Source organism: Neocloeon triangulifer, unplaced genomic scaffold (assembly GCF_031216515.1).
Source record: "Neocloeon triangulifer isolate White Clay Creek 2 clone unplaced genomic scaffold, ASM3121651v1 ptg000009l, whole genome shotgun sequence".
NCBI lineage: Eukaryota > Metazoa > Arthropoda > Insecta > Ephemeroptera > Baetidae > Neocloeon > Neocloeon triangulifer.
In genome coordinates this window covers 1,647,733-1,661,269 of record NW_026775551.1, presented here as the reverse complement: position 1 = coordinate 1,661,269, position 13,537 = coordinate 1,647,733, and the positions used below count along the sequence as shown (strand labels likewise).

The window sequence follows — 13,537 nt, the reverse complement described above, 5'->3', positions numbered from 1 at the left end:
TAGCCTCTCGTCAAAATTGTAGTACACTTCTGTTTGGAAATTGCCAAACAAGGCCCTTGCTTGGACAACTTGTACCTCTCGATGGCGTCCCAGCACCTTGTCTTTCTTGGCTTACATGCAAAAATTTCTGGAGATCTTGACCTCGTCAGCAGTGAGGGCAACCAATCTTTGTAATCGAGGGAGGCCCGAGCAATGCGCCTGTAAGAGACGCAGATTATTTTGCATTAGTCCAGGAGGACTGTGCAGCTTGGAGGCAAATGCTTTGACAGAGGCAATACATGGTAGAGGATACTTCAAAAGTGTGCGCATTTTTTTGTATGCCCTTGTGCTTAAAGTGGCCAACACAAGGGCATTGCAAAAATCCTCTTCGGACCATCGCGTTCTTTTCTTGAGCAAAATTCTGTCCATCTGGGCCTTGGTAAAATGATTTCCAAGTGCATCTCGGATGATTTCATCCCTTTTAGATTCATTAATTGCTCCCCCACAAGCCTCAATTTGCCTGAAGAAGGCGTCTCTCTCTTTTTCCATTGTGTGAATTTGTTTCTCGTATAGGTTAACTTTTTTCTCAAGTCTTTCTTGATCTTTTTCCAGTTTAGCCTTTTCCTTCATCAACTCAAAGTTTCTTTCTAGAATGAAGGTAATCTTTTGCTCCAAATCCGTAAAAAGTACCTCTGGAGATTGATGCGGAGGCCTGTAAAAATGAAGAAATTGCTTTTATATTATTCACATCTGTCTTAGTTGTAAAATAAATATTTTGGTGCGACTTTTACTTACATTGAGCTCAGATGGGAATGCTCCTTTCCAATGTGGTTTGTCTGTTTTTGTCCATTATTCAGCATTTCACTCAATCTGCAGGAAATAAAACGGTGGTATTATTAAAATTAAAGGTAAAGAATAAAAAAAATTATTGATTGAACGGTTCGAACTAAGTCTGGTTATTGTACATTAAAGGATAAATTACTTTTCCAAAAAGTGACGAGATTTTGAGTCATTTTGGTCTTCATTTCCTGAAAAATGAGGCTGGTCGTACATATTCTGATCGTTGACGTCTTGTCCAGAGGCTGCAGGTATGAGACTTTCTTCCTTGGCGGGCAATGTCGGCACCGAAGGCAATTTCCTTTTTACCACAAGTTCCAGCTCGTGGTCGCTTTTTTATCATGAAAAAGTTTAAAATCATGAATATTGTCATCCCAAGTTTTTTAATACATATTTTTATGCATATTTGAGTCAAAATATAATTTTATTTAAAATATATTAATCCGTAAAAATATAAATGATAATAACCATATAAAATTAATTACCTCTCTTGGAGTTTTCTTTTCACAGCTCGCTCTGAGCGCTTGATTTGGGAAATTGTCGGATCGTTCTTTTTCGGAAGGCTTCTGGTAGGTACTGCATCATGTTTCAAGAGCCTCTTTCCAGGTGGAACTTGGTAGTGGTACTCTTCAAGCAAATCATAATTGTATTGCGTACGATCAAAATGCTTTGAGCAAAAGACGGTGTGCGCGCTGTATGAAGCAATTTCCCGTCCTCCTGCAGCAAACCATGCAATTTTTAAAGCCTCGTCAGATGGTGGCTTGTAAAAGCGGATATAATCATCCTTCAAAGGAACATCTTCCTTAAGAAATCTCTCTTTCATTAACGCTCTGATTTCCTGGCTCTTCAGAAAGTTGGACATAGATGAGCCATCAATAACCTCTACTTCTTGAGTTGCTGGAGGTGCTGGAACATTTGCAGAGGCCAACTGATCCTTTTTTATCTTTTCTCTTAATTGTTGCGTAGAACTTTCGAAACAATTATAAACACCGCACTGCGGCATTGTGCATTTAAAAACAGACCCGTCAGGGCCGCAATCCGAGATGGAAAAAGTTTTGACCCTGCTTTTGCTCTAAATGCAGGCGAGCAGTTTTGCGCCATCTCAGCGCCAATTGACGCCTTCATGGCGCCGTAAAATTTTGTTCAGTTCCGTCTGAAATTCCTCTCATTCCAGACAAGTTTTTACTTGCATTTCCTGCTTTAGACCGACTTGACATAAGGAGTGTCAGTCAACAGCGCGCACAGTCGGTGATATTTCAATCAATATCATGGAAAATATTGTTGGCACATTTGTTTTCCTAATCTCTAAGCAGAACTTTCAAACTTCATTCTTTATAAACATTCAGTTCAACTAGGACATATTTAAATAAAAATTAACCTTGTATGAAAGAAAAATTGTTTTACATCTTCTATTAACTCCTATGTCCACAAAAAAACAATGATAGTAATAGTTTCAAAATAATTAGACAATAATAATTATTAAAATCCCATTGAATTAAAATAACAAGGAGTCGCCTGCATGGTTTACAAATATAAAGCTCACAAATGGCAACAAAGAAAAATATTACGGCACCTCTCAAAGCCATCAAAACGTTTGGATTTCTCAGATTGTGCTGTCGGCTTCGGTGTCTCAACCAAGCAAGGAACAAGAACAAAGGTTCTGTCGTGACCACAATGGCTAATGCAGGGGTTGACAAAACTTCAAGAACATCGAGGAGAAATAAAATTTGGATTAACTAGACTTGTAATCAATTTTCGTAAATTTATCATGCAAAACAGCAAATAAAAAGATTCCAGTTATTAATTTTTAAAACCGTTTTTTTGTTTAATTCTCAACAGAGAGTAACCAAATTTTTTTTTTAATGAATGAAAGGTTTATGATAATCCTGATAATCAAAGTGCGCAGTTGAATAAAAACTAAAAAGTCCCATTTAAAAATAAAGCTTGTTAAAAAAAAAAAAAATGATCACAATAATATAATGGAAATTTCATTCCCTGGCTTGACAGGTTGATTTCTAGCTGGCCCCCACTAGCACTTCACCAGAAAAATCGGTATTCTTCTTGGTGTCCGGTTAGCCGATAAACCATTTCTTGTGTCCGTCCATCCAAGTGACTTTGTGGAAGTGGCTGCTAGAAATAAATGCAAATTTTTAGAGTATAATAATAGGTAATTTTCATGATTTGAAGTCGATCAAATAAAACAAATAACATACTTGGAGCGCCAGCCGTTTTGTGATAGCAGCGAGAAATTGCGGACGAATGTATTTTGGTCGGAGAACGGAACACTCTCCGTGCTCAAGTGTGGTCGGCACATTCTTCTTCCTGGCGGCATGTTGCACAAAGAACTGCTTACATCCCCTCAATGCAAACAGCAAAACATGGGCTGAAAAAATTTATATTGTTAATAAAGCGTATTTAAATCTCCAATCAGTTTTGCACAATACGAATTAAAATAAGAAATCAACCAGCTCCGCAGTATTTATAAAAATTTAAATATTTTCAATAATTATTGAAAAATAAATTTTATTTTTTATTCCTCATTTACTATACTAAACCGACTATACCTTAATATGGTGTGCTTGATGGCAGGCTTTTCCAACTACATGATTCTGTGTAGCGAATCGATCAGCGTGTTCGAAGGTGGAGCAGGGCCGCCTCCTCGCAACTGCCCGAGGACCAGGTTGTTGGCGTCGGCTGATATGGAAAACCAGGACCTGGACCACCTGGAAAATGGCCTGCCGAGGGCAGTGAGGGCGCTGGGAGTGTGGACACCCAGCTCTCAAAGGGGGATGTTCCAGGGGCTCTGTGTCCGTCTCTTTCGAGATCACCTCTCGGGGGGAGCCCTGGCCTGTCAGACATGATGTATCCTGATTGTGAGATGCGCTGAAATAAAATGAATTAAATGTTTATATTTTGGATTTTTTGTTTAACATGGAAAAATATTAATTAACAAATAAGATCGTGCGTGGTAAAAAACAGAGCAAGGCGAAAAAGCAAAGGGCAACGAGCGGCAAGCGAGAGAGTGTCGACGTGTTTCAAGCGAAAACAAGAACCACAAATTATAAATCATCTTCCACCCTTTAGATTAAGTCATTTGTGACGCTGGTCAACATGAAAAAATTTATCAAATTAGAAATCTCTAACCGAAGAGTGGTGAGGAAGCAAAAGGCCAAGTGTCGGGCAAAATGAAAACAAGGTGTTTTTGAAGGTTGACCGGCGTTTAGTTCCACCCTCAACTCACGTTTTCCATTTTCCACCTCCTTGTTGCGACACTCGGTTCGTCGGACACCTTCTGCACACACGTTCATGGCCAAATATTGGGCGATTCGGCCGAAAACAATTCATTTAAACGGCAAAGACGGAAAGAATCGCATTCACCGCGCCCCTCTCTCACTCAGCGATCGCTCCGTCGCGATTTGTCGTCTTTGTGAGCTTCCTTCGACTGAACTCATCCGTTTCCGCCTGCCGCTTCGTTGAAGAAACATGTGAGAACGTGTAGCACTGTTCATCGAGCGATGAAAGTGCCCCGCACGGCCACAAAACACGTTACTCGACGAAAAAACGTGAATCGCCACTCAGAATATCAATAGCCAATATGGCGGACGTTCCCCCGTGACGTCACGCAGCGCCAGCGGGGAGAGGGGATCAAAAGGCCAGACCTCCAATAATCGGATATGGAGCAGGCTGGTGTAAATAAATTCACCTATCATGTTCTATCACTCATTTGAATATATCTATCCGAGATTGTGGAATGCTTCACCGCAAAATCGAAATAAATCTGGGTTCTATAAAAATAATTTCAAATTGCAAATAACAAATTGTTTTTACCGCGGTTGTAATTTTTCATGAAAAGATATATTCTATTTTTAGTGCTAGAAGTGCTCGGCTTCTGGTAATGTAATAGTACGCGCGGCGTGTTTTTTCATAGGTTGGCAACACTTGTGCCCCCAGCCCCCATGTAAAAGTATCACGTCGCGCGTTCAATAGTGGTTATACGTCGCGCATACAATAATGGTTTTACGTGGCGCGTACAATACTGGTGGCGGAAAACCGATTATTCCATCGATACCTCGGCAACATGTATAGCACGCACGACGCAAATATTTTCCTACAATCTTAATGTAGGGGACTGCTAGGAAGAATAGGGTCCCTTGGGATGGGTTCAGAATGGGGCAAGATGACCTCCGGAGGGCGCTTTTCACTATCGTAAGAGGCATGACGCATGCTTATAGTACGCGCGACGCATGCTTACAGTACGCGTGGCGCACGATTAAAGTACGCGCGACGCACGATTATAGTACGCGCAACGCACGATTATAGGAGGCGCGACACGCACGGAAAATTAATTAAAAGGTGTTGCACGCGGCCGGAGATGTGGGCGCCCCACTAACCGGCAACTCAGAGGTGGGCAACCCCCCAAGATTAATTTTTGCAGAAGTCGCGAGCGAGAGGTGGAGGCGCAGCGAGGTCGAGGACGTGGGGAAGGCCGTGCGGAGGGCGAGGACAAAAGGGCGGCTGTGTTCATAAGGGGGCTCCGCGGGAGCCCCCTCACGATCCCCGCCTTTTTTCCCGCCTTCACCACGTTCTCGGGCGAGCGCGCCTCGATCCAGCCCGAAGCTCGCAAACCCACAACGGAGTTGCTTACAAATGTAATTGTCTGCAAAAAGGGCTTAGAAAGCAAAAAGTGTGGTGCCCACAACTCCCTTTGCAGACAACACCTTTTGTGGGCACCTCCGTTGTGGGTTTGCGAGCTTCGGGCTGGAGGCGCGCTCACCCGAGAAAGTGGTGAACGCCGGCTCCGGGCGGGACAAAAGGGCGGGGTTCGTGAGGGGGCTCCTGCGGAGCCGCCCTTTTGTCCTCGCCCTCCGCACGGCCTTCCCCACGTCCTCGGCCTCGCTGCGCCTCCACCCCTCGCTCGCGACTTCTGCAAAAAATAAGTAAAAAAACATTAAATTTTTGAAAAGGAATTCATTTTATTTTCTTTATGGTTTTGCGCTTTAGGTCGCTAAAGAAACCGAGCGTGGAGTTGTGATGGCGCCAGTGCTAACAGAGATGGACGGAGGTTCCGAAGGAGTGGCTCAAGTAAAACTGAAACATTAAATTTTTGTAAAGGAATTCATTTTAATTTCTTTATGGTTTGCTCTTTAGGTCGCCAAAGAAACTGAGACTGGAGGTGTTACGGCGCCAGTGCTAACAGAGATGGACGGAGGTTCGGAAGGAGTGGCTCAAGTAAAACAATTTTTGTAAAGGAATTCATTTTATTTTCTTTATGGTTTTGCTCTTTAGATGCAGACCCAACCAATAAAGGGAGTATTTCTGTTTGTGTCCTTCCTACTGATGACCGTCACTCGCTTCTTTATGCGGTCAATCATGAAAATGATTGAGCACCTGCGGGCCAAGGCTGCCACTCAGCAGGTCACCGCTAAGGAAGATATGGCTCATGGCGTGGATAAGAGAGACCTGGCTGGCAAGGAAGGCCAAGATATCAAAAAAGGCTAAGGTATCCTGGCAGTTCCTCATAGAGTAAAAATAAAATAAAATTTTACTTTTCATTAATTTACGATTTTGCTTTTTAGCACTTCAAATGTTCGTTCTGTGATTACGAGACCAATATCAAACACAATTTTCTTAGACACCATCAAAACTTGCACAAAAATAAGACGGTGCCCTTTGTGTGCGGATTAAATATGTATTGCCACCTCTCGTTCAAAACAAAGTGAGTAACGAAAAAAATAATTTTTTGTTCATAGACCAGACTAACAATATTTAATTTTCTAGAAAGGAACGTTACGACCACATTGAATCAACGGATCATGCTAATTTGTCAAATGATTTCAAGCCTTTCAGTAAAACCAAATGCACTGATTGTAATTCCAGACCTTTCCACATTAATTACCGTCAGCATGTTGTTCAAAACCATTCCATGTGATTGATTTACTCTGCTTATTATGTTGTTAAACTTAATTACCATCCGTAAACTGAAGTTAAGGATTTTAATTGTTCTCTCATCTGAAGTCTTGTTAAGCTTAATATTTAATTTCTGTGATTGAGATCAAGTCTGAAATAAATGAATGAAAATTATGCTTAATTTATCAAAGGAATAATGCATGCCCAATCTATTTTAAATCTGTTTGGATAAAGATTATATAAATAATAATTTTACTCGAAAAAAAAAATTTGTTTTGTTTAATTTGAAAAATTAAAATCCAAATTATAACGCAGAAAATTATGACACCTTTTTATTTATAAAAAAAATAAAAGACAAATAAGAGCATACTTTTATCTCCAGCTGACTCGAGTCAGTGGGTGAGTGCGTCCGTGCGTGAGTGAGCGAGCGAGCAAGTGAGTACGTGAGTGAGTGAAACTCGTGTGAAAAATCGAGAAATCATTGAATGTGGCGAGTTAGAGCGTTTTAGGGTCAGGCCAAGACAAAGTCTTGTCGGCCTGTGCCCTTTATTGGTGGTACAGAAGGCACCACCCAATTAAATTTTTTTTATTTTTGTGAGAGCGAGTGAGCGTGAGAGCGAGTGGGCGTGAGGGCGGGCGAGAGCGTGAGGGCGAGCGTGAGCGTGAGGTCGAGCGAGAGGGTGAGCGTGAGGGCGAGTGTGAGCGTGAGGGCGAGTGAGAGCGTGAGGGCGAGTGAGAGCGTTTTAGGGTCAGGCCAAGACAAAGTCTTGTCGGCCTGTGCCCTTTATTGGTGGTGCAGAAGGCACCACCCAATTAATTTTTTTTTTTGTGTGAGCGTGAGAGCGAGTGAGCGTGAGAGCGAGTGGGTGTGAGGGCGAGCGAGAGCGTGAGGGCGAGCGAGAGCGTGAGGGCGAGTGTGAGCGTGAGGGCGAGTGAGAGCGTGAGGGCGAGTATATGCGTGAGGGCGAGTGAGAGCGTTTTAGGGTCAGGCCAAGACAAAGTCTTGTCGGCCTGTGCCCTTTATTGGTGGTGCAGAAGGCACCACCCAATTAATTTTTTTTTTTGTGAGAGCGAGTGAGCGTGAGAGCGATTGAGCGTGAGGGCGAGTGAGAGCGTGAGGGCGAGCGAGAGCGTGAGGGCGTGCGAGAGCGGGAGGGTGAGCGTGAGGGCGAGCGTGAGGGCGAGCGTGAGCGTGAGGGCGAGCGTGAGGGCGAGCGTGAGCGTGAGGGCGAGTGAGAGCTTTTTAGGGTCAGGACAAGACAAAGTCTTGTTGGCCTGTGCCCTTTATTGGTGGTACAGAAGGCACCACCCAATTAATTTTTTTTTTTATTTTTGTGAGAGCGAGTGAGCGTGAGAGCGAGTGGGCGTGAGAGCGAGTGAGCGTGAGAGTGTGAGAGCGTGCGAGAGCGTGAGGGCGAGCGAGAGCGTGAGGGCGAGCGAGAGCGTGAGGGCGAGCGAGAGCGTGAGGGCGACCGAGAGCGTGAGGGTGAGTGAGCTCACTCACTCACTCGCTCACTCCCTCTCGCACTCACTCGCTCACTCACTCATCACGCACAGACTCACTTGCTCGCTTTCTCACTCACGCAATCACTCACTCACTTACTCACTCGCTCACTCACACGCTCGCTCTCACTAACTCACTCACTCACTCCCTCTTTCGCTCGCTCTCGCACTCACTCACTCACACGCTTAGTCTTTCGATCGCCCGCTCGCTCTCAATCGCTCGCTCGAGTTAGTGAGTGAGTGGATGCGAGAGCGAGCGAGTGAGTGAGTGAGTGCGAGAGCGAGCAAGCGAGTGAGTGAGTGAATGTGAGAGCGAGCTAGATTGCAATTTACAAACCTACAACACTCATGATATGATGGCAATTTGATTGCTTCTGGAGGTGTATTTTGTGGTAATTTTTTTTTTCATTTTTATTACAAGATCATTAGCGCTAATGAATCAATATAATTTGGTTTTTTTTATTTCATTATGTCATTGTAATTTACTATAGGAAATCTTATTATAAAAATATATTATCAAGGGAAAAAAATTCTAATTTAAGTTAACAAAATTTAATTTTGATGCCTCTCCTTTCAGCTGTAAATTTTGAATTGAAAAAGGCTTTTCTTATCTGTAAATCTGCAGACCGGTGCGCTTCACTTTAAACGAACCCCAGAGGAATGTACCCTGCTAAAAGTAAGACCGTTGGCCAGTATAGAAAACAGTTTTTCTGCGCACTTCCCGCTATTGCTATCTATCGCATGAGATGGGTTTTTGAATCTTTGATCTCAATCACAGTTAGTTGCGTGATTGGAATTTATCAAGCATTAGTGGACACCTGGAAACACCTTTTTCCCTTGTCATACTGTCGCCCAAACGTAAAATGCGCAAACGACGTGGAAAATTTGCTCGGATTCGTGCTCACAATCAGCTGCAAACTACGAGTGGCTTTTCACTTATTTTTTCATCTATAGACTAATCAAACACGTATATATACTTGTTTGCGATTTGCGTTTATGGTACACGCATACTGAAGAGTCGCTTGCGGCGCTTATTTTCAAAAGTAAAATATATTATGTATGTAAGAAAATTTCGCATGAAGTGGATTTTCACAATGACGCTTCCTTCTTTTGAGCATTCCATATTAATATGGAATGCTAAATAAAATATTGATTAATATTTTTAAACTAAAATGATATTATTTATCTCATTGTCAATATTTATAAATTGTTTAAACTTTACCACACTTTTTCCAGTTAGACTAACCCGCTAAACATTTACGGCAAACAGGTTGCCTATCATGCTCAGTTATTTTGTATTAAAGAAGGCGCGAAGTAGATTAAATACAAGACGTTTCCCTGAATGGTGATGACAAAAGATTCGCCATACACGATGTGAAAATGTTGGAACTAAAAACGCATTACTTAACTTGAGCGATGTTGATAAACAACGCTGTGAATAAGTTTTTAATATAGTTATTTAAATTAATTAGTAATTAAGTAATTTAATGAACTAATAACGTGTAGTTTGAATATTATAAAATAAAAATTTACCTCACACAAGCGCTAAAGTTAAGGAACTTTTGAGCAAACAAGAACCAAAAGTCAACCTTTTTGTTTAAACGCGTTCTCACAAATTAGTGTAATTTTCCTCTTTGAGCAAAAGACTGTCGGAAGCAAATAAAGTGCTATTTACCACCAGTGTAGTGACTTTCATTACATTTCCCACTGCCTTCAACTCTGTTGAGCAGCAAAGAGCAAAATTAATGATGACAAGCCCAGAGTTAAAAAAAAAAATGGGTGTTCTCTTGTTTCAATTTCACATCAAGAAAAAGTTTTGTGTCCATAAAATTCGTTTTAACGAAGAGCGAAAAATTTTTGACTGGTGTGAAAATTCAGTCAGAGCACGTTCATGGGACGATGGAACGGCGAGTTTTTTATCTGAGGGAAATCGTTGATCTGTTGAATTTCTACCACAAAGTGCAAAATTTTCGCATTCGACAAATTCGATGCCAAAACATCACGCGTGGGCTGCGACGCGAATTTGGTTTTTGCACGCCTCACAGGCCAAGTTTCTAGCGTGGCTGGCAAATCAATTCGCCATTATTTGCACTCGTGGTGTATAATATGTTTAAAGGCTCACGCCGCGCGTGACCAGAGAGAGTAGCGGGTCGTGATGGGAGGCTATTCTATTTGCCTACTAACTATAGAACGATGATTGTAGGAGTGAGGAAATCTTTAAAGTGGGGAAAAAAACGGAATAGAACTTTATACACAACGATTTTTTACTTTGTTTATCCATCAATCTATTTTTTTACCATTGTCTTTTGAGCTTCCGTTTCATGCGTCACTCAAATATTTGCTAATACTTTTATATCCCTGAACAAATACTTTTGTATAATCAAATGATAAAAAAAAAATGAATAATAGAGCGCAATCAAAAAAGAAAAGATAATAAAAATAAATGTAATTCCATTTTGCATTTCTTGATCTTGAATAGTGCAATAACATAAAAAATATTCAATTCAATTCATTTATTCTCTCGCAACAAGTCAAACAGAAAATTAAAAAATCACATTGGGAGAGAATTGGCAGCCAGCTCTAGTAAACAGCTTACTAAAACTCATAGGCTCAATTTGGAAGCAAAAGTGTTTCCAACTTAAACCTACTCGCCGAACTGGAGCCGTTAGTGGGAAAAAAAAAATTCAAAGGGTTGAGATAGTTGAGATTCAGGCGCTCGTAATTTCCTGTGCTGCTTTTCGTACAGTACATAAAATATAACTACAGGAAAATGGAGAACTTCTCAGCAGCTGGCAACTTTCATGGAATGAAGGAGAGAGTAATAACGAGATGTATGCTGGCAAAGTTTTATAGCAACTCGCTGTTGCAGAATTACAATTTTGTCGAGCTCCAGAGTGAACAAATTAAAAAAGGGAAGAAAGGAAAGGATTTTGTTAGATGAAGGCCTCACTTGCTTGTTCAGCCTCTTCTGCATTTCCTCGCAATCTTACTTAAAAAACAGTCTTTCCTGCTTCTTCCGCTTGTGCCAAGTCGAAAGTTAGAGAGGCGCATAATGAAGGATAACCACGATTTTCATTCTGCGTCAAATTTAAAGTATTTAACCGTAGCTCGGCTCTAATTAAATTCGGTGAAAAGGAAATAATTTAATGTGCAAATTAGAAAATGATTTGGGGGAAGAGGAAGCGTTTCCAGTTGGTAGTGTTAATTTTGAGTTGGAACTCATTAATATGATTTTAAGAGGAAATTTACTGTTATGAGCTACAATTAGCCGCAAAACATGGTTTTCCACCTAAATATATTTACTGAAATATGCGTTTAATTTATAATTTTTGAGCATGCAGAGAAATAAAAGTTTTCATTGTTTTTAAATTTTAAGCGGTAGCATAAAAATGAAAAGAGCAACGACTCCCAAGAACCGCTTGCTTTATTATTCTAAATGAGCTCTCTGACAAAACAAGAACAGCTACTTTATTTATAGCTGCCGTGTTTTTGTGTAAACTTCAAGACTCCTTTGGCCTAAAATTTCCTTGTAAGACTTCGCCGGCAAACCGCCAGTCGTTTCCAAGTTAAAAGTGCGGCACTTAACAGATCGATCCACCCACGTACATTCATCTGCACACTTGAGTGATTTAAGAGCAACACCTGCACTGTTAATTTAATCCTTTATACTGTTCCTGCGCCTGCCTACACAAAATGGATTTGTGATCTAATTTTTAACAACACAATTTGCAAAATTTACAATGGTTCAATGTGGAATGTTATATAAATATGGTAAATAAGGCAAATTTATTATTAATTCTGGTATATTTATAATGAGTAGGTGGACGTCAAAATGTTTCTTGAATATTCACTGAATAAATAAATAATTTTTAATCAATAAATGCATTGAAGAATGCTTATTAAAATGCTTGAAATAATTGAATAATTTAGGGCAACCGCTGTCGCACGCAGGGTCTATTAACGCGTCAGTTGCAGATCGGCCGTATAAACACGAGGGAATCGTAGCATGTTAAATTAATCCAACACGCCTCTCCGCATGTAAATGGTCAGTGTCGAAATTGGTCTCTGAACATATTAGAGGCCGAGGATGCAAAGACGGGCCTCCGATAGAAATTTTACAAGCACCCTTCACGGAAAGGGTTGTCTGTTATGTCTTGCTGAATGAGTTTTCGTTATTATCATACTCGTGTATGGGTTTTGCTGGCCATTCTTCAGTTAACACAAACTCCGAATGTAACATCTGCGAGCTTGAATACTAATTATAGCGTGTTTTGCTTGTAATAAAAGCTCCATCGCATCTTATAATTACCCACAGCCTGAAACTTGAACAAGCTAATTAAAGCTTTTAAAGTCCATTTTGAGTATTAAAAGTGTTCGCCATGCATTTAAACCATAAAATTGTTAGTTACTTAGCAGGAATCAATTTTCTGTAGAAAATATTTATTTTCTACTTAATTTTAATATTAAAAAGAAAAGTCTCCGGGTGGTTTCTTTTAGCATCTTTTGGCTGCCGTCATTGCGTGGATACGACATTGTCATGTCACATTTCGTCTCTGATTTGTAATTTATAGAAAGACGAGTGGGCTGGCCAACTGCTCATTAAATTTACCAAAGGTGGAAATTACCCCGTTTTTTCTGTATGCTTAATGACACGCGCAAGTCTCAAATCTCAAAAGCCCCAGTTTGCTTTCTCCCTGCTGACTGGTGGATTGTTCGGCAGATGGGTGATAATGGAAGCAGAGTCCCAGCGGCATACTTAACTTTTGGATTCCCTTTGCTTTGATGTTTTGTTTTAACCGAGAGAGTAAACAAAGAGTGAAATTGAGCAGAGAACAGTGCTGGTTTTCGTAAGGATACAATTTTTTTTTTAGCAAAAATCAATATCATACTAAATTATTTCAATTTATTCCTGTGTCGTCCTGGCTGAGCTCCAAATTATAATAACACGTGCTGAATTACAAAAAGCCACGCTTTGAAATTCATCCCAAAACAAACAAGTAGCAACTAAAATGTAAATACTTCATTAGCTGATGTGGGCAATCGGAATAGTGTATCACCACAAAAAGCTCTGTGTTCTGCGCTAATGAATGAATAAATGCAGATGAGGAATTGTGTGATCACAGATCAGCCTATACGATTATAATTATAATTATGGCGAATCATGGTTTCTGTAAAATTTTTCTGTAAAATACAACATCATGGGTCATTATCATTAGTAGGGCTTATTTTAGTCATGTATTGTGCTACTCTTGACGCACACTTAGATCAAATCAGATTTAACAAAAATAATTGTTCACATTTAATTTTCGGA

The 13,537-nt window shown here is 40.6% G+C and overlaps 3 protein-coding genes and 1 long non-coding RNA gene across 8 annotated transcripts in view; 2 read left to right on the top strand and 2 right to left on the bottom strand.

Moving 5' to 3' along the window:
• LOC132195103 (atrial natriuretic peptide receptor 1) overlaps nt 1–13,537 on the top strand; it is a 145,608-nt gene that overhangs the window by 7,004 nt on the left and 125,067 nt on the right. The gene's annotated exons all lie outside the window — the stretch shown is intronic.
• Nucleotides 2,768–4,387, bottom strand: LOC132195313 (uncharacterized). The gene is made up of 4 exons (XR_009441632.1): nt 4,058–4,387; nt 3,381–3,699; nt 3,030–3,199; nt 2,768–2,946 (listed from the first exon to the last, which is right to left on the bottom strand). It is a non-coding gene; the product is annotated as an uncharacterized LOC132195313 (long non-coding RNA).
• Nucleotides 5,824–6,946, top strand: LOC132195312 (uncharacterized). 2 transcript variants are annotated; one of them, XM_059617232.1, is made up of 5 exons: nt 5,824–5,898; nt 5,965–6,045; nt 6,103–6,316; nt 6,393–6,532; nt 6,595–6,946. In XM_059617232.1, the coding sequence occupies exons 1-3, from the start codon at nt 5,848–5,850 to the stop codon at nt 6,313–6,315; spliced, it is 345 nt and encodes a 114-aa protein (XP_059473215.1). In that variant the 5' UTR covers nt 5,824–5,847; the 3' UTR covers nt 6,316; nt 6,393–6,532; nt 6,595–6,946. The 2 variants fall into 2 exon arrangements, with proteins under 2 accessions (XP_059473215.1, XP_059473214.1); XM_059617231.1 differs by having other exon boundaries at nt 6,103–6,339.
• Nucleotides 6,869–8,186, bottom strand: LOC132195470 (uncharacterized; the record flags this gene model as incomplete). The annotated part of the gene is made up of 3 exons (XM_059617488.1): nt 6,869–6,874; nt 7,560–7,678; nt 8,126–8,186. Coding segments are annotated over 3 exons (186 nt in total), but the record flags the coding sequence as incomplete, so codon positions are not given.

Excerpts from the sequence above, each read along its gene's own strand:
- LOC132195312 (XM_059617232.1), top strand. The coding sequence starts at position 5,848 with ATGGCGCCAGTGCTAACAGAGATGGACGGAGGTTCCGAAGGAGTGGCT. Across the intron at positions 5,899-5,964 it reads GTTCCGAAGGAGTGGCTCAA|GTCGCCAAAGAAACTGAGAC; the intron begins GTAAAACTGAAA and ends TTTGCTCTTTAG. Across the intron at positions 6,046-6,102 it reads GTTCGGAAGGAGTGGCTCAA|ATGCAGACCCAACCAATAAA; the intron begins GTAAAACAATTT and ends TTTGCTCTTTAG.